At 51.5% G+C, this 19,081-nt stretch overlaps 1 protein-coding gene across 1 annotated transcript; it reads right to left on the bottom strand.

Annotated features, from left to right (window-relative positions):
• Positions 1 to 4,843: 4,843 nt before the first annotated feature.
• LOC311429219 (protein-glutamine gamma-glutamyltransferase 4-like) lies at positions 4,844 to 17,046 on the bottom strand. Its single transcript, XM_084540333.1, has 14 exons — positions 16,905 to 17,046; positions 12,869 to 13,048; positions 12,657 to 12,763; positions 12,312 to 12,441; positions 11,829 to 11,947; positions 10,748 to 10,855; positions 10,058 to 10,232; positions 9,424 to 9,562; positions 9,050 to 9,153; positions 8,156 to 8,407; positions 7,097 to 7,456; positions 6,023 to 6,192; positions 5,561 to 5,697; positions 4,844 to 5,190 (listed from the first exon to the last, which is right to left on the bottom strand). The coding sequence occupies exons 1-14, from the start codon at positions 16,909 to 16,911 to the stop codon at positions 5,049 to 5,051; spliced, it is 2,130 nt and encodes a 709-aa protein (XP_084396459.1). The 5' UTR covers positions 16,912 to 17,046; the 3' UTR covers positions 4,844 to 5,048.
• Positions 17,047 to 19,081: the final 2,035 nt, after the last annotated feature.

Below are 19,081 nucleotides of genomic sequence, written 5' to 3' on the forward strand. Positions count from 1 at the left end.
GTTCTCATCTGTCCGTTCTAAAATGCTGCTGTAAATGGTTTTAACTCAACTCAACATGCTCATTTTTCCTTGAATTTCTCAAAGCCTCGATCCAGTACCCTTGCTTCTCGAAGAGCAAAGTTTCTGTGTTGTCACCTGCATCATACCACGCTCACCTGTAAAGCTGGCTCCTCTCTTGTGTGATGGAGAAGATGGGTGTGCAAACGTGTGCCCTGCTTCACCTGGGGTAGCCTTAAAAAAAAAAAAAAGAAGTGTTACAAGTTCCTTAGTTTTACATAGAGAAGACTACCAGAAATAAAGTGTCAGCACCAAAATATGATGGACCTGGTCATTTAACGACAAAACGTGTACTCTAGTGATGTTCTTGAAGAGAGGAGGAGTTGGAGCTGGCTGCCCAAGCCTCCTTGGGAATGACCAAATTGCTGTTCCTGCTTTGATGTCGATGTAGGTTTCCTCGCGTCCCAGTGGGTATCAGCCTTGCACTGCGATTTGCCTGGGACAGTTTGCTAGATAGAAATTGTGTTCCTAAATATTCACTCTTAATCGGTGCAAGGTAAGCTTGTTGCCATGTCAGCTTCTAGTGCTGAGCCTAGATTTGGATGTAGTAAATTCCTGGTGACTGGAAAAAGCCGCGCTATTTTGCCTGTATCTGAACTCCTGGAGGGGGAAAGAAAAAAAAACAACATGAAATTCTGCCTTTTGTACCTCATTACTTGCTGAAGGGATTCAAAAAGCATTGGGAGAAGAGATCCAAGTATAAAAAAGGAGTAGTTTTTAGAAGCCATCTTTTCACCATAAAAACTAGCGCCAACGTATACCCAAATAATTCAGCGGGATTCGGATTCTCCATGAACTGGTTTGTGTTTAAGGGATTTGTTGTTAAATACAAGGCTGAAGCCATCAGTAAATCAGGATGTCTGTCTTGTTACCTGAACCGTGAACACCCCGTGCAGTGGTTGTTGCCCAAATACTTGCTTTGAACGTCAAGCAACCCTAAACTTTTCTCTTCTTGCAGGGTATTGAGCGTCTTAAAAACCAGAAGCCCACCTGGGAGAAGATCAGCGGCTGGGAAGGGATGAGGGCGGCCTTCGGCGGTGCTTTCTCCTTGGCGTGGCTCAGTCCTTTCTCAAATCTGGACTGCAAAAGCCAGCCACCAGCAGGGGTGGAGGCAGCAGCCCCCGCATCCGCGATCATGACCCAAGAAGAAATCGAGCAGTTCCTGGCTCGCGACGTCGCCATCCAGGTGTTACGTGAATAAGCAAAGCGTCCTCGGGGGTGTCCAGGGACGGTTTCAGGTCCTTTTGTTTTAATAGCTACTCGCACTGGAGAGAGGTGGGGTGGGTTTTCGGTTGGTCGGTTTGTTTTTAATGTACTTTGGGTGCGGAAAATAATTTGGGAGTACTTATCGGGAAGCCAGGGCCGGCACTAGCAGAAGCAGTGCAGATCTCCAGCCAAAGCTTTATAAGCGGGGAGATTCATTAAGCTCCTCTCTCCTGACCCGTGTCGCCTGCTGTATTGAGCACTTCTAACGTGGCCTTTAAGGAAAGCTGCCAGCGTGGTCCCAGAAGGTGCATCCCAGGGGGTCTGTGAGCCCTTGTGTCCTTCCAGCCCTTTGGAGGCTGCGCGAGAAGCATGGTGTGACGGCCGTGTTACCCGGCTCTGACGGTTTTGCTAAAAACACCTCCTTTTGAGCTCAGCCTGTGGATGCGAGCTCTGGACTGTGAAGGATGCCGGAGTTTGGGCTCCTGGCAGAGGTCGGGTGCTGGGTTTTGGGAACACTGGGGCTGTTCCTGCACTCACGGAGCTATCTGCACCCCACCGTGCTGCTGGGCTTGCTCTGCTTACGCCTCTTCTTCCTTCTCTGGGTAGCCAGAGGTAGCTGGGAACAAGCATTGCCTCTTAATCCTTCCTCTAACCTTGTCCTGTCAGTGTTTGCTGCTAATCAGGGGCTCCTTAAGCTAATTTTGCAGCCAGCTCCTGGTGGACAGTGTGAGCACAGAGGAGGCCCAAGGAGGATGCTGCTGCAGGTGGCACTGGTCACAGCAAGAGCATGTGGGGACCACAAACTGCACACTCCGGGCACCAGTTACAGCAGCTTTATATTTAGAGTATTACTCTGTTGGTTGTTGTGTTGTTTTCTTCTTCACGTCATCTCCCTCATCTTAATTAGCAGTGAATTTTGCAGGGTACTGGGGAGACGTGCTCCTGGGTTTCCACCACAAGCTGTACTTGGCTTCGAGCCCCCCGCCCCATAACGTGGAACAAAGACAGTTGCTTCCTCTAGAGAGAAAGATAAAGGAGGCGGGGAGGGATTGTGGGAGACTTGGGTTAAGTTTCTGTTATTTATTTGAGCAATACCAGGTGGAATTTGTGCAAGATTTTATTTTATTTTAACAGTCACCAGAGTCTGGTGACTGTTAGGAGCACAGTTTGGGTGAAAACCAGGAGAAAAAAAAGATTTGCAAACAAGAGCATTAACGGGACATAAGGGACATACACAGATCTGTACGGGATTTCCTATAGGGAGAAATAGGGGTGTTTAAGGAGGGCACTAAGACTGGCTCATGTTTCCTCATTTTGGCTTGCTGCTCAGCCTCTGTCTGCTCCCTCTGAGCTTCTCTGCCCCTGCTGCCCTACCCATGGGGTGGGAATGGTGCTGCGTGGTCCTGCAGAAGAAACAAGGTCTTGGTGGACACCAGCAGCTTTGAAAGCAAAGCACTTGGAGGTAATTTGATGGCTACATCCGTGGTGTGACTGCTGGGGCGGGCTGAGGGCCTCAGTTTGGGAAAAAGTGCCTTGTGCCATGTCTGGGTGATGCTCCTTGGGTGCTGCTCTCGTTGCTTTGGGTGGATGCGGGTTGAGGCAGCGTGTTTCAGCCTCTGCTCTCCAGGCTGGTGCACCCCATCGTGTCCCACCTCCTGCATCGCTCCTCAGGTGCTGGCATTTCCTTGTTTTGTTTTGTTTTCCTTATTTTTTAATAACTGAAACTGGAACGCAGCATGGAGTGAGGGGTGAGGCTGCCCCCCTCCTTCTCCTACACCCTCCCACATTTTCATCCCAGCCAAGGGGCAGGAGCTGGAAACCTTCTAGCATCAGGAACCCAGAGTATTTCCTTCACATTCTCACTCTACCTCCTGCCCTGCCTCGACACAGCGTGACAAACGTTGGGGAAGTGGCAGAAGCCTTCAGGAGATGGAGAAACGTCCTTTATTGCTGGCTCTGCCACAGATCTCACACCTTAATTCCCACCCGCCAGCTCGAGACCAAATGTGATTTCCGTGAAATTGAAACCAAAGCCCTGGTTCCCCTCCCCTTCTCTTTGTGTGCCTGTTGCCCCCCGTGCCGTGGTGCCTTCACCTCCAGCCCTGTGTGTGGTGGCTGCTCCGGGGGCCCTCGAGGATGCTCCCCCCGGTGAAGGCCCCATGGTGAGGGCACCTTCCTGGGCTGGGGCTCCTGCTGCTGCTCCGGGGTGAGGATTTCCTCCGTGGTGGGACAGGGCTGTGGTGGCTGTGGGAAGCCTTCCTCTACTCTGGTGTCTGCCACAGCAGGTTTTTCTATGCAAGTTGAGCACTTACATCTCTTGGAAATGTATGTATTTTGGTAATTGTAACTCCTGTTTTATGCCTCTGGGGGCTAAGTGTACTTATTATTAAAGAATTAACACTTCCACCCACGTGTGCCATCCTTCCCTATGCTCTGCTCCAGGTCCCACTCGCACTGTACCTGGGAGGAACTCGGGGGGGACACAGGGGACACTGGGGGCTGCGTTGCTGCTGTTGCTCCCCAGATCTTTGCAATCCAAGGGCATGAACAAAGCCTCTTTTTTTGTTGTTGTTGTTTATTAATTGTTATTATTTTTAAACTTTTTCCTCCTCCCTTCTTTCCTGGGGTTCATGTTAGGGTTCTGGGTTGTACCTGTCCATGGGGTCGGATCCTGGCATGCCCTTGGAGCTGGGCACTGCCTTGGGTGCAAAGTAGGGGGCTGCCCACTGCTTGTTTTCGGCTGCTTGCTAGTCAACAGCCGCCTTGTTTACTTGGCTAAATGAGGAAATTTCAAAGCAGAGAGCTGAGAGGCCCAGGGGAAAGATTAGGTCTTAATGCAAAACATATTTCATCTCGTGGCAAGATGGGATGGGGATGAACGGGTCCTGTGCCACGTTCTCCCCACGGGCAGCACCCCTTTTGCTGCACCCACCCTGCGTGGGCAGCCTGGCAGCGTTACCCTTTCTTTTTCCTGCTGTGCAGCCCTAAGGCTCGAGCATTTGCTTTTTAAGACTCATAAATAATAAGCCTCTGCTACTGCGTGGCTCCGTTTGCTCTTTTCTCACAGAAATACTGAAACCTCCCTTATCTGAACTCTGAGCTCAGGGGGTGTGTGCAGCTCCAGCTGTGCACAGCTGCTGTCGCCTTCCCTGCGCTGTGGCTGGAAGTGCTCCAGACATATGCTGCCCTCCTGTCCCCCAGCACTGTTTGGGGTGGGAGGGGAGAAGCAGAGGCGATATACTTCGACCAGAGCTTTGGTAATGGTGTTGGGTATGGTACTTCTTCCAAAAATCTCCTGGTCCCGCTTCTTCCCCACCCCTCCCCCAGAAAAAGGAAATGGAAGTGGGTGGGAGGGGAGGAAGATGCATGACAAATGGTGTTTGGGGGAGACTCTGCCAGGTTTCCTCCTTTTGCTGTCTGAAGCATTTGCCAGTGGGGTGGGAGAAGCATGGCCCAGGGGAGAATTGCTTCAAATGTTTCTTAAGTCCTGGTGCAGTGGGGTCTGGGCAGCCTGGTGGGCCTACAGCAGCTGCAAAACACCCCCTGCTCCAGCACAGATATCAGCCACACAGTCAGTATGTCGATTTCAATGATCTTTATTGAATCACAGTGAGCTGCAATCAAAGCAGCTATGCCCTTTATGTCAGCGTAATTCCCTTCACTTAATGGGATTTTTGCTCTTTGCTCATCAAGCGCTATCCCGCAATCAAGGAGGCAAGCGGCGGCAGCGGAGCGCGGCTGTGGCACATCCAGGGTCCTCTTCTGTCCCTGCTGAGGCACCGCTCCTAGTGGGTGATGGTGATGGCCTTCTCCACCGAAATCGTTTTGACCTGGTTTGAGGTTAGCTTGGCCACGATTTTCTTCTCTCCTGCTCTTGTCGGAGTGCAGATTACTTCGGACTTAATGATCCTACCAGGCTGCACATCCCTGAGGAGAAAGGAAAGCGGTCCCAGCATGAGCTGCTTGCACATCACGGGTCTCATTAGCCAATTTCTCATGGTTTGTCTTAAAGAAAAAGCCACTGTCTATGCTTAGCATGAGTCTGCCCCTTTTCCCATGACCAAAGTGCAGTGAGCGGGGCTTGGCACGGTAGCACTGCCTGGTGGCCCTGGCAGCCTACAGAGACCTCCCCCAGGCTGTGAGCCCATGGTACTATTTTGGACATGGCTTTGAAGGGCTACATTGCATGAAGTCCCTAACTGATTTGTCAAGGGAAAGTTAAAGATGAGCAGGAAAGGGCATTCTGCCATGCTCATAAGCTACGTGGGGCTCAGGACTGCTCCAAGCCTCTCCTTACCCTTCCTCAAACGTTGCCATCTTAAACATGCCCAAGCCCTCCACCATCAGCTTGCAGTTATCCAGGGGCACATTCAGCTTGTTCTTGAAGATGAAGGCGCAGGTGAAGTCCTTGTTCAGCTTCGCTGTTTCTGGCATCTGACAGAAGAGGAAAAGAGGTGTTAAGGACGCCGGAGATGCTGCTGGTTCGCTCTGCCAAGGCAGGGTGTTTTCTGCACAACCCCCTTGATTTTGGAGCACCTGTGCAATGGAGCTGGTGCAGCCCCAGGAGACCAGTCTGCATCGGGGTCATGGGAGGGGACATGGGTGCCTTCTCGCAGCACTACCACGCACAGGGTGACCCCGCTCACCCTTCCTGCTGCCCAGTTTCATTACATTTTCCCTACAGTTTTGGGACTTTTGCCCAGGATGCCAGCAGAGCTGAGACCCTAATCCCAGCTGAGTCTTGGGTTTGCTGCCTCACCTGGACCTGGATGGGGGGGTACTCAAAGCTCAGCGCCGCCTCCTTGGTCAGCTTCTCGGGTGTCCCCTGGATCTCGGCAATGGCGGTGACGTGGATGTGCTCTTCGTCTTCCGCTGCAGCCAGTGCCTTCATGTATGCATCAGGCTTGATCTTCAGAGGGACGCGCACCTCTGTGGGAGGGAGAACATGACTTTATCACTCTTTATGGCACCCAGGAACCCGTGGTAGGGTTGGCACTGGTGGCAGTGCCTGGAGGAACACAGGACAAAGCACGTTTCCTGAGGCCACCCTGCTCCTGGCCGGGCAGCCAGCAGGTGATGCCCTGCACATCCCATCTCCCCCAAAGCAAATGCTGGCTCAGGCTCGCTCAGAAAGCATCAGCAGCAAAGATTTTTTTAACATTTTTTTTTTTCCAAGGGTGACTCATGCTTGGAATGAGCAAGTGTTGTTAATTATTCATTGCTCGTTAGTGTCTTCTTTGGCACATTGCAGTCACACTGCTGGGGATCAGCGATACAACCCAGGTTGCTCCAAGATACGCAACAAGCAGCAAACAGCCCCGGGGGGACCAGGCGGGCAGGCAGCCCTTCAACTGGAGTTTGCTTGGGTAAAGAATTCAGGAAATGTCACTCACTAGCGTCACAGCCAGCTCATCGACATTACAGCAGCATGACCAAGGAAGTAAAATTAAAAAAAATAATTAAAGAGAAAAAAAAAAAGGCTGAGATGTTCAGCTGTCCAAATCCTGTGCTGGGGTCTCTGCTGCTTTATGCTCAGGCAGTGAGGACTGCAGTGGTGCACGCCTCACCCGCACAGTGCAGATGTCTGTCTGACCACACTGATGGTTTCTAATCATCACAGAGCCTTTGAGTTTTGAACCCTTCTGCAATGGGATCACAGTTCATAACTAAGACTCCCAAATGCAGCTGCAAGAGAGGTAGGTGACAGGCAGGCAATTTCTGCTCTTTGTGCAGCTGAGCCATGTGCTGACCTATAGTTATGCATTGGCTCGAGTGAAACCCCAGACTGTCACATTAAATAACCTATAAAACATATCACAATACCCATGCCTACCGGATTTGCCTTCCAGCTTGACGGTCTCGTTGATATATCCAAGGTTGGCATCAACTTTCCCAGTGTAGGACTGCAGCTGGCAGGAGCCAGCAAGAGCCACGGTCCAGCTCCCAGCAGCAGTGCTCTTCACTGTGATGACCACTTCGATGGGTTCACCAGGATACAAAGGTTTTTCGTTGGTTATCGCAAGCTCGACCCCACTCTTGGGGACCACCTCATCTTGGACAACAGCCCTGCCATCCACGTTGTCTAAGCCCGCAGACATGGGACGAATCGCACTGAAGCCTGAACGAGGTACCAGCCCTGAAGGTTGTAGGTAGGAATTCGCTTTCTGCATGGATGCCCTTTCCTGTGAGCTGCCTGGGTGAAGGAAAAAAGCTGTTTGAGAGCTGTATCCCAGTACCCTCAGCCAAAACCACCTTCCCTTCCCTTGACTCATGCTTCTGCTGCTGAGCTGTCTGGGCACCAACCACCTCCAGCCTCAGCTCAGGACACCCCCTTTGTTTATGTCACCACTGGTAGCATTTTGGACCAGTGAGCATCTGGAAAAATTTTCCCCAAGGAAGTCACTTTTAAAGGCTCTATGCTCCTTAAATTTTCTAGCATGAGATGTTCCCACTCCTCACGGGGAAGGGTTTAATAGTCCATATGAAAGGTATGGACTTGTAGTTATGGGAACATAACAGGGAAGGGTTCAGTAATCCAGCATGGCTGGATCTGAGGCAGGGAGAACCATGGGGAGGGAGTTATCATCATCTTTTTTTTTTCCAATACGTTGTGGGGAATGGAAAGGAAAAAAGGAAAGAAAGCAGCTACAGTGTGTCAGACCACCAGGTTTGTCACTCAGCCCCTCTCTCCCACAGCCTGCAGGCTTGCTTGCCCCTGTCCCCAACGAGCAGCCTATAGATGTCACTGCAGCCATGAAGATGCCTGGGAGCAGAGCTGCCTCCCTGGCTCTCCATCCCCGATGGGGTGGGTTTGACACAGCAGATGCGTTGTGGGGTGACCCACGCAGCCAGGGACCTCCTCAGCACTGCTTTGGGGGATGGGGGCAGTCACCTTCAGGGAACTTGTACTGCTGGGTGATGTCTTCCCGACGGTTCTGCCCCACGGCTTTTGTGCTGATGTTGGCGCCGATGCTCTGGCTCTCCACGCTCAGCTTGACGTACTTACTCCTGCCGTTCTCCTCCGTGACACGCCAGTAGACTTTGTCAGCGTTCACTTCGGCGTACACAAACTTGCTGTCGTAGGGCAAATACACCTCCCCGTCTCGGATGGCCTTCAGTGGGCATGGGCCACACTGGAAAATACCTAAAAATCACATTCAACACCATTTGCCTTGCCAAACATGAACAGAGCCTCCAACTTTTATTCTACCACCCTGAGAAGGGTTATGTGGCCAGTTTTAGTAGCAAATACTCCTTCAACCCAGCTATAAAGCCCAAATTCCCCTACAATAGCTGTCTGGTATTTATTTTATAGAGGAACAAAGTCTGGTAAGAGCTTTTACATGTTTTCCACCACTTAAATCATCTGGGGTGCTTTTGCCAAGGCTGGGCCCCCTTCCCCGCCCTAGGTACTGGCTGATTTTCGCAGGTCCAAACTCACTCAGCCCACTCAATGTCAATGCACCGATGGCCACACCATCTTTAGATGCACCCTGAATCTGAGGCCCTCAAAAATGTTTTGTCAGCATAAAAACATGTTTATTTACACATTCACATCCCCACAGTATCCTACTGGGCTTGTTTTCTGTCTGCCAGGAAACACCATTACCTCCTTCCTGGGCTGAGATGGCAGGAGTGGGACCACCAGCTTTAGGGTGTCACTGCCTGGGTGCGGGAAGATGCGCAGGGGCAGCATGTGCTTTGCTGACTGGGGACCACAATTTCCACACAAAGCATCCCCGACTCCCTCAGGAATTGCAGAAGAGCCTTCCTAGGCCAATCCTACCTTGGCTTTGCTCCTGAGGGGTTGAATCGATTGCCTGCCAGCCATCAAACCCTGAAGGCAAGTCCTTCCGCTTCATCCAGACATCGTTCCACACGTGGAAGTTCCTGCAAGAGTTCGGGTTGCAAAGAAAAGGAGTGCACTGTTATAGGCAGCAGCTGTGATCTCCTCGGCTTAGTCCTTCCAGAGGGCAGGTTTAATGGGGATTTGCATGTAGCCCTATGAAACCCTGTGAGCTTTCTCTCTCTCCCCAGCAACAAACCCGAGGCAGTAGGGAAGCAGTCAGAGGAAAGGCTGTTGGGGCTGGGGAGCGCAGCGCTGCAGGGCAGCGTGGCACAGGGGGGGGGCTAGGAAGGGTTGGCCCTCTTTGTCCGTACCAGACAGAGTCGACGGACATCCATTTCAGCTTCTCTCCCTTTTCGTTCAGGTAGACGTCAACTCTCAGGTTCTCATCTGTGTCGTGAGCCGAGTTGAAGTTGCTCACGCTCCGGGCTGGGATCCCCAGGCAGCGCATGACTGTGACAGGGACAGACAAACCAGGGGGTCACAAAATCACCTCACCCAAGCCTCTGCTCAAGCAGGGCCACCTAGAGCCGGTAGGTGGCTTCTGAATATCCCCAAGGAGGGATCCCCAACCTGCACCAGTGCCCCACAGCCCACACAGCACAGAGGCGCTGCCTGGTGTTCAGAGGGAGCCTCCTGTCCTCCATTTTGTGCCCATCGCCTCTTGTCCTGGCATGGGGCACTGCTAGGAAGAGCTGGGCTCTGATGGCTTCACTCCCTCCCGTGGGGTATTTGTACCCATGGATCAGACCTCCGAGCCTTCTCCACAACAGGCTGAGCAGTCCCAGCTCCCTCCTTACAGGACAGATGCCTCAACCCCTTCATGAAAACACTAGGACCAAGAGCACGTAGAGGTTTCCCCACCACCTCTGGAGCCTGGGGGTGTGGTAATTTGGGTCACTAGCGCAGTAATTAGGATATCAGGCAGAGAGACAGTTCACCCTTTACCTGTAGTGAGGACTCCTGAGAAGACCCAGCATTGACCGAAACCAACTGGCTTCTTCGTCTTGTAATACTGCTGCAAAATGGCAACGCTCCCGATCCATTCCATGGGAGAGGTCCCGTTTTCGTACTTCCCCGACCAGTTCCCCAGCAGGACTCCATTTTCATCATTGGCATTCACCTATGGCCACACACATGCAGAAGAGACAGATTCAGGGATGAGGCAAAATGAGGTTTAAACCTTGGGGTCCATGCCTGGTTCACAACTCTCCAACAAGGCTGCTGACACCAGCTGGGGGCTTCCCTGCTTGGAGACACTCCAGAGTTTCCAGATATCCAGATCTCTGGATATCCAGAGAGGGAGATGGCACTGCTGCTTGGGGCAGCCATAGCACACACTGCATTTTGCATCCTAGAGCCCAGGGATCCCAGAAGGATCCCACCACAGAGAGAAGTTGCCCCTCAAAACACAGTGTTGGCTAGGGAAGGACAACCATCAGGGCAGCTGCAAGCTTTAGAGACAGGGAAATGTATTTTGCTTGCCTCTTCCCTCCACCCAAAATGCCTCTGGCTCTTTCCTTGCAGTTTTGGATTCATCCTGAAATGGTGTTCAAATCCCCAAGGAAGAAAATAGCAAGCAAGAAGGAGGAGGGAAAGCAGGAGGGGCAAATCACTTCTGCTCTGAGAGAACCATACCAAAGCAGACATGGCTCTGGACACAATCACAGGATCCCTTCTACTGCTCATCTTCAGTTTACTTTTGTCCAGCAGGTACATGCAGGCATCCAGGATGGATTCCTCAAACTGTTTTGGAAAGAAAATGGAGAAATTTTTACACATCTCTGAAAGAGAATTTGCTCAATCAACATGAAGTCTACCTAGGTACTTGAAGGAAACCGTCTGACTAGACCCAACTTCTGAACTTCCTTGACAATATTGAATGAACCTAGTTCTGGAGCCCATGGGGCATCCTAAAGCTGTTCTCTCCAAAGAAGGGCTTAAATGAAAACCCACCATGAGTGAAAAAAGCCTGTGCCATGTGTCTTGCAAGCATAGGTGGAACCTGACCCAGCAACTCTTTACTCCTGTGAGTAGTCCTAAGTCACCTAAGTCATCTTCCTGAAGCCTTGGACATTACTCACTTGAATAATGAAAATTCAAGACAGCTACAGATATTCAGTCTATTGGCATAGGTACGAAATATACTGGAGAAGAAAAAAAAAAAAAAAAAAAAAAAAAAGAGTACCTAAATGCAAATTATTATAGCAAAAGGTTCCTAATTAGCAATTAAGGCTGCCTTAGGTTGAGCTCGTAGAGATGTCAGATATCCTACACACTGAAACTTGGCAAAATATCAGTGTCAATTCTCCAGTTAGGGTAAGAACAGCCCTATGGACAATGCCCTTTGGCACTTTTGTGGGAAAAGGCATAACTGTGAGGACTTTCGCTGCACTCCACAACTGCCAGAGCAGGGAGGATGCCTTAGGGGAACCTTTTGGCCAGAAATGCTCCATTCTCAGTCTCCATAGCCTTTGCCAGGGGTCTGCCAATCTGATTACAAATATGCTACTAAGCTCTTTTCTCAGGCCAGGGCTGGGGAAAATGCTTGAGTGGAAAGATTACTCTAAGCAGGCGAGCTTTTCCAGTGACACTGGGGGGATTACTCAAGTACTTTGAGCTGCTCATGGGCTTAGACTGTTTATGGATTCATTTAAACAAATGCCAAACAGAAAGAGTGAATAGGGGTAATAAGGCCAAGGGGAGGGCTGTGCCTTACCTGCCCAAAATTCCAGGGTCTACCGTGTATGCTGTATACAGACCCAACATAGATGTAACCCGTATCGTTGAGCACATACTCATTTCTCTCAGCCTCATTGGACAGGAAGACGATATCAGCTGACAAAAAAAAAAAAAAATGTAGATGTTAGTTGATTTTTCACACCTGCTATAGGAAGATTTTCCTGGAAAGTGAAGCAGTGGGAGCTGGAGGTCTGTAGTGCTCACACCACTTGATGGCTGCTCAGTACTCATGCTTTTCTGCCTATCGTTGAAGGGTTTCCTCTAAGACTACTCTTTATTTTAAGCTCCGAGGGCTCCCCAGCAAGGAGCTGGCTCATGGCTCTTGCTCCAGGGGGATGCTGCTTGCAGCATTTTAGGGAGAAGAGGGGATGCACATAGGAAGAAGAAGAGGAGAAGCTCCCCCAGGGACAGTCCCGCACAGCAGTAATCATAACCCCAGTTGCTGGACCGCCCTCCTTACTTTCACACCAGGGGTTGAACAGAAGGTAGACGGTGTTGTTTTCGGGCTTGTAAACGTTAGATCCAGTCTTCACGCTCAGGCCGTATTTTCCCACTGGGGCATCAGCCGCGCTGGTGACGGACAGCAGGCACTGGGGAGGTGACAAGGAGACAGGACATGACCAACCCTCCGCAATGGCACTGATGCAGCACCGCGGGGATGGGGCACATCCTGCATGCCCAGCAGAAGGGCTGGAAATTAAATGGGGCAAAGCTGCTGCCCATCAAAAACCACAGGGCAGAGGGAAAGCAGGATGGGGGCTCTGGGGGCTTGCTCAGTCGCTCCCAGTGCTGCCCCGTGCCCTACCTCTGTGCCACTGGTCTTGGCGATGGTGATGTGCCACCCACTGGTGTCCCTCGTGCTCCTGGGGTTGAGTGACATCAGGGTCCCCAGGGGCTTCATCGGCCTCTCCCCTGGAGAAAAAAAACAAAAAAAAAAAAAAAAAAAACACGACACGTTACATGGGTTTGCAGGGACAGAGAGGTGCCGGGGGCTCTCCTGTTTTGTGCCGGGCTTACCTATGCTGAAATGCAGCGCCAGCTTGTCGCTGGCCCGCAGCGCCCTGCTGAGGGTGAGCTGCAGCAGGAAAGCCTGTCCTCGGCGCACCACCAGGCTCGTCGTTTCGTACGCATCCGTGTGGTGCTGGGCCGAGTTCTGGCTCTTCAGGAAGTCAACGCTGGTGACCTTCAGGTCGCTCTCTGGAAGATCGTGTGTGGAGAGGGAGAAAAAAAAGAAGAAATGAGGAGGGGGTGTTGGTAAACTGGTCAGCACAGGCAGTTTTCTCCCTATCAGAGCTGTGTGGGTCATGAAAACATCTGGGTGCATGGTGATCCTGCGAGGCTGCTCATCAGGGGAATGATGAGCAGATGGCACAAGAGCAAAAAGCAATGCCACCCTCGCTCCTACCCCTGGGTCTGGAGCACCCCAGCTCATGATCCAGGCATGGGAGACCAGGGAATTGTGCTGGCAGTGACCAGAACCACCCTCCTGCAACAGAGTGGCTGCTTTACCACAAAGCAAACTTGGCCTTGACACAGAAACACCTTTTTATTATTTTTCTTTTTCTTTTTTTCATCTTCTTTTGTTTTGTTTTGTTTTTGCAGCTGTGGAGCAGATGCCAAAGGGAACGGTGCCCCAGGCACTCTACACACAGCAATGCATTTTCCTCATGTTGGTTCCCTTGACACTAGGCAACACCCTTCCCTGCACAGCCCTGTCCCCAAAGAGGTGCCAACCCCTGGGAGCCAGCTCCTGCTGTCCAGGAAGATGCCACTACTGCCAGTTTTGTTGTAACACCGAAACTCTTGCTTTTGCAATGGTCCTGGGAAACAGAGCAGGGACAGCACACCCACGTCCCATCCCTGCAGCTGCTGCTACGCTCCTGGATCACACCCATAGTGCAGCCCCCCAAATATCCTGACCCCCACAGCGTCCCCTCCTGCTTTCCCCCACCAGCCCAGCTGCTCTGCTCGTGGTGACACCAACACATCCTGTTTGCTGTGTGCCCGTGCCATGCTGAGCATGAGGAGGGGCAACTCCTGGAGTGCTACAAATGGGTCTTTGTTACTGCAGGTATTTAACAGCAGCAGCAGCAGCAGTCAGAGGAGGAGGAGATTTAATAACATTCAAAGGTGGTGCTCCCAAGTGGCCCCCGATAGCACGGGGCAGCTTAAAAATTAATCCCAGCTGCTGTGATTTTACCTCCGAGTCAAAGACTCGCCTTATATTGGTGTTGAATGCATCCGTCATGATTATCAGATAATGATTAACAGCAGCTGTAATTGCTCCTGGCAGGATGTAGCGCACGCAGCCAAGCTGGAAGTGAACCAAATGTGGTTCCCTCTGATGACCGCTGAGCTGCCCGTGTCTTGGGGCTGCCTAAGACCTGGGAGATGGGGCTCCTCAGGACACTGAGGCTGGTTCTTCATGTTTCTCCTCCAAAAATATTCCCAAATAATATCACAGATGTCACTAATCAACCTCTAAAGGCAGCCTGTGCATGTGAACCTTTGCAAAGATATTTTTTTTTTCCCCCATCGACTTGGCTTCTCCATGCAGGAACAAAGAGAGCCCTCTGCTCTCCATCAAGGTGTGGACCTGGGGGTTCCTGTGCCAGGCTTTGGGAGGCTGCCCAGGCGTGGCAGGAAAATCCAGAGCATGCCAGGACGTGGCTACATATCTTTGGAAGTGTCAAACCTTGTCTTGTCTCTGCCCATGAAGCCTCCTTAGAGGCTAAATACTGTGTAAACAGCAGGGAGTAGCAGTGTTAAACAAGCACTGGGCTCACGAGTGATTCAGACACAGATGTGGGAGAGTCAGGAAATTTGAAAAGGCTTGCGATAACTTAGGAATAAAGCAGTCAAAGGTATAATGGCTTAAGGGATTAGGTCACAAAACGGCTTGACAGTTTTACACGGCACCCAGCAACCGCGCCAAGGTGAGCATCAGCAACAGCCAGCCCTAGCGTCGGGGAGGCTGCGATCTGCTGGTGGCTGCTGCACAGGCAGCGCCGTGGGAGAGAGGCTGCAGGAGGGGCTGGATCTGCCACAGGCTGGGATCGAGGCTGAACTCAAAGCTGCAAACAAGGCTGCAATAGCTCTGACCTGTGCTGCACAGTGACTACAGCTCTGAGCACACCAAGCGTACCGTGCAGCGGTCCACACCAGGCTCCTGCCTCCCTGGATTCCCTCCTGTTTACTTTATAAACCATATTTATCTTAAAGGTGAAAGAATTATCCGAAACACAGCAAGTAGACTTAAAATTAACCATTGGCTTTCACTCGCTGACTGCCTTTTGGAGGACTTTGTGTTTGCTTGCTCCATGCCAAATGCCAATCTCGGGCTCACGCTTTGCACGATGGGGCATGGCGGATGCCAAAAATTTCAGCAGGAATTGTCCAGCCCCATTGGTGAAGTAGAAGTGGCTTTTCCTCAGAATTAACTAATCCTCAGAACCAGGGCTGCTTGCTCCTGCTCCTTTCTAAAGCTCTGGTGAGCCCTTGCCGGGCTGAGATGCTCGGATGGGAAGTGGGAGCCAAACACAGCCTCCCGCTGCTCAAGGAATCCATTTGGCTTTCCTAACTAAGGGACTATATTTTAAACTTTTTCTTTTTTTTTTTTTTTCTTTTTTTTTTTTTTTTTCTTTTTGGATATCATTGATGTTGAGGATGCTGAGAGAAAAATGTGCAGAGATTTTTTTTTAATTATTATTAGTTTTTTGAAGCACACCCTGACAGGTCCGAGCGCTGCGCTGGGGAGCTGCGACTGCCCAGGGCTGCGTGCCAGTTGTGCCACGCTTATTTCTGAGAAAGCACACATACAGTGCCCTATGATCTGGTTGGCATGGCCTTCCACGCTGAGGAATGCCAGGGAGCCGGGTGGCAGCATTCCCTCTCTGCGTCCCAACAGGCTTCGCCAGCACCCGCCCTCTCCGGGCAGCCCTGTTTTGGGCTGCCTTCCCCTGCTGCCTGCAGGCACCCTGGCTGTGAGCACAGGAATTCATGGTTTATAGCAGAGAGATGCTCTGATATAGATTTATATTATACATTTGCATATTTTTTCTCCTAGTTTCATGATTTATCCCTCATGGAGGCATCACGACCTGACTAACAGCCTCGTCATTACAACCCCAAATGCCGTATCCGTAGGTCACAGTAATGGGGTGTAAAAATTAATGTTCTGGGGCAGGGTGTTTATAGCCTGCCTGGCTTCAGTGGAAATAAGGGCTGCTCTGGAGGGAAGTGGAGCAGGAAGTGCAGGGTCCGGCTGCACGAGACAGCAAATTTTGGACACCTGCGTGTACTTCCCATCCTTGCCCAACCTCCAGGCGAACACTCATCCCGGGACGAAGATGCTGCTAGCCGAGACTGCCTGGGAAATTTCAGCTCATCCACACCCAGGGGGCGGAGGTGTGAAGCAGAGGGGCTGGGAGCAGCAGCAGGACACCCACAGCCTCCCTCCCTCCCGTAGATCTCCCCAGCTATGCCCTGGGGTTTGTGGGCACCCTGGGGTTGGGGTGGCCCCAGGACCGCAGGCGGTGGTGGCTCAGCAGCTGCTGCAGGAGCTCAGGCAGCTCTCGAGGTCTCTGCAAGATCTTCTGACAATCGGGCAAGCCACAGGACAGGGCAAAATTTCAAATCAATCCCCTCTCATTTACTCTGAAACTTCTGACAGATGCTGTCAGCCAGCACTAAAGAACAGTAATCTACACAATTAAGTACCCTGAAATAAAGAAATTTCCTCCAGCTTGACGCAACAAGATTTTTAAAACCACATTTTTTTTCCCTATGATTGCCGCCAGAGCCAGATTTCTACAGGTTGTTGAAAAGCGCTGAACGTTGGGTTGCATTTTTCATCTGGCTTCACCGAGCCGCCAAAACCACGACCGAAAGCAGCGCTTCCCCAGCAACACCCAAACATTTTTTCCCCAGGTCCCATGCGTGGCAGTCGGGGTCTCCCTGATGGATGGGTCTCCCCGGCTCTGCTCAAGGTCCCATCCTCAGCGCAGGAGACCTGCCAAAGTGCAAAGCTGCCATGCGTTATCGCGAAACTCACCGGTCATGGTGCTGGCTGGTGCTGTGAGCCGGGGTGTCTGCGGTGCTGGTGGCTGCTGAGCTCCCGAGTAGCCTCTGCCACTCACCTCTGAGCATGCAGGAGGAAGACGGCTGGCTGCCCTTTTTATCAGTGTCTGGCTCTGAGGTGTCAGCAGGTCCACTGCCAAGGGGTGGTGTTAGAGAAAGGAAGTTCCTGCGGAAAAAAAAAAAAAAAATGACTACAACTCCCTCTGCACATAGTCAGACCCTGAAAAACAGCGAAACTTAAATCCCGACTCACATGGAAGGTGAATTTGCACAATCAGATGACAAGTGGACAGACCCTTCACTGACGAACAGCAAAATCATGGATTAGATGAGTAACAAGAATGCACCTATGCCCTGAAATCCAGGCTACCGGGACTGCAACCCTAGGGCTAGCTTTAGGAGGCAGCCCACAAAACGTTTCCTCATTAAGAAATCGGAGTTCCCCATTAGGACCAATGCAACATTCCTCGAGGTTAATGGGATTTCTGTCATAGGTTTTGGGGCAGAAGCACACGAAGCTGTGGGCTAACATCCAGCATTCCCACCTGCAGAAAAGCCCAAGGTCCTGGCACTGATCCCTTCCCTGTGGGCTCAGGTAGAGGCTGGAGAAGAATGCGGGTGGGAGAGAGGAGACAGAGCTGGGTCCAGGTGGAGCAAGAAACGTGATGTATCAGGTGGCAGGTGGGGGTCTCTGCCCTGGAAGCGGTGGAGCCTCCTTTGCCACCCCATCACCATCCTGTTCTTTGGGATGACCAAAGGGGGAAAGAGGGGCCCAACCCATCGAGGGGACAACTGATGGCCCATGTGGACATTGACAAGGGCACAGTGACCAGGGGAAGAGGGAGATACACACATGCCAAGTACCCAAAAGTGAAGGAGTGGCTGAGCTGTGCGAGCAGCCTCAGACCCCAGCTGCCTCCCTGTGTGGCAGCAGCCCATGCCAAGCATGTTTTGACCACCGTAGGGTTCAGGCTGCGAGGCTGGCACATCTGAACGTAGGACCACCCTGAATAAGATCTCCCCATGGAAGCCTTTGAAGGCACCCATTTTTCTCCATCAGTTCAGGCAGCTGGGTATTTGCTTTAGGAGGACCTGTTTCATTTGGTGCTGAAATGTCGCTGCCAGCCGGGTGCTGAGTTAGCAGATCCCACCCTTTGAGCGTGTCACGGCTTGCTTGCAGGTGTAAATTAGATGTCCCTGCTTGAGAGCATGACTGGCATCACAGGGCACGGAGGGTTCAGTGCACTTCTAATCTCGCAGGACATCTGTAGGAACATCGGAGCTGGCAGCGTTTGCAATAGCTGCAGCATCACTCACCATTCAGAGCCAGACACCGTGCTGGCAACTGAATGGCTCTCTATTGAAAAAGCTCTAAAACTCCAATTCACCTTTCAGCGTTGCTTTTATTCTGCACTTCTTTCATACTAAGGGGTGAAAGACACTCTTGTTTAGAACCGGGATGGGACGAGGCAAAGTCTGCCCGGAATGCCCACACGATAACACCACCAACGATGCGTGCAATCCCAACAAACGTGACTCTTTTCCAGTTGTTTGTAGCAACAGGGTAATCACTTAATCTGCAGTCAATGACAGTCGTTTTCCAATCCAGTCCCAACCTGCTACATACATCACTCCATGCTCGGTTGAAGACAGCTCAAACTGTCGTGACATGGTAGTCTTACAGCGAAAACTACAGATTTTTGCAAACAGGAAGGGGCTGATGTCAGTAACGCTTTGCTCCTGAAAAAAAAAAAAATGCATGTAGGTATGTGCTGGAGGGTCAGTAGAGGCAGGGCGTGTATTCATCAGGGATAGTCATATTTCTAGACCTGAAGGGTTTTGCAAAAGGCTAATTTCGACAACACGCGTGTTCTGATCCTCACTTTTAACCTCAGAGTTCAAGGCAAGATTGCCGAAATCAGATGGGTGTGGGTTCTGCCCTGCAATGAACCTACTTGGCCTTCAAAGGCAGCTGACATTGGCACTGTCTGCAGGAATTTGGGGTTTATGCTGGCAGACGGGGTCCAGCTCTCACTTCCCCTTTCACTTTGTGCAGCTGCTGGTCTTCCCCGCTCCCGTTAGCTTCTGCTGTGCTTCGGCGACATCTCAGATCAGCGGCGCTGAACTTGGCACAGGGCACAGCGCTCCCAC

The sequence above is a fragment of the Aythya ferina genome (genome assembly GCF_964211825.1).
Source record: "Aythya ferina genome assembly, contig: HAP1_SCAFFOLD_440, whole genome shotgun sequence".
NCBI classification, from domain to species: Eukaryota; Metazoa; Chordata; class Aves; order Anseriformes; family Anatidae; genus Aythya; species Aythya ferina.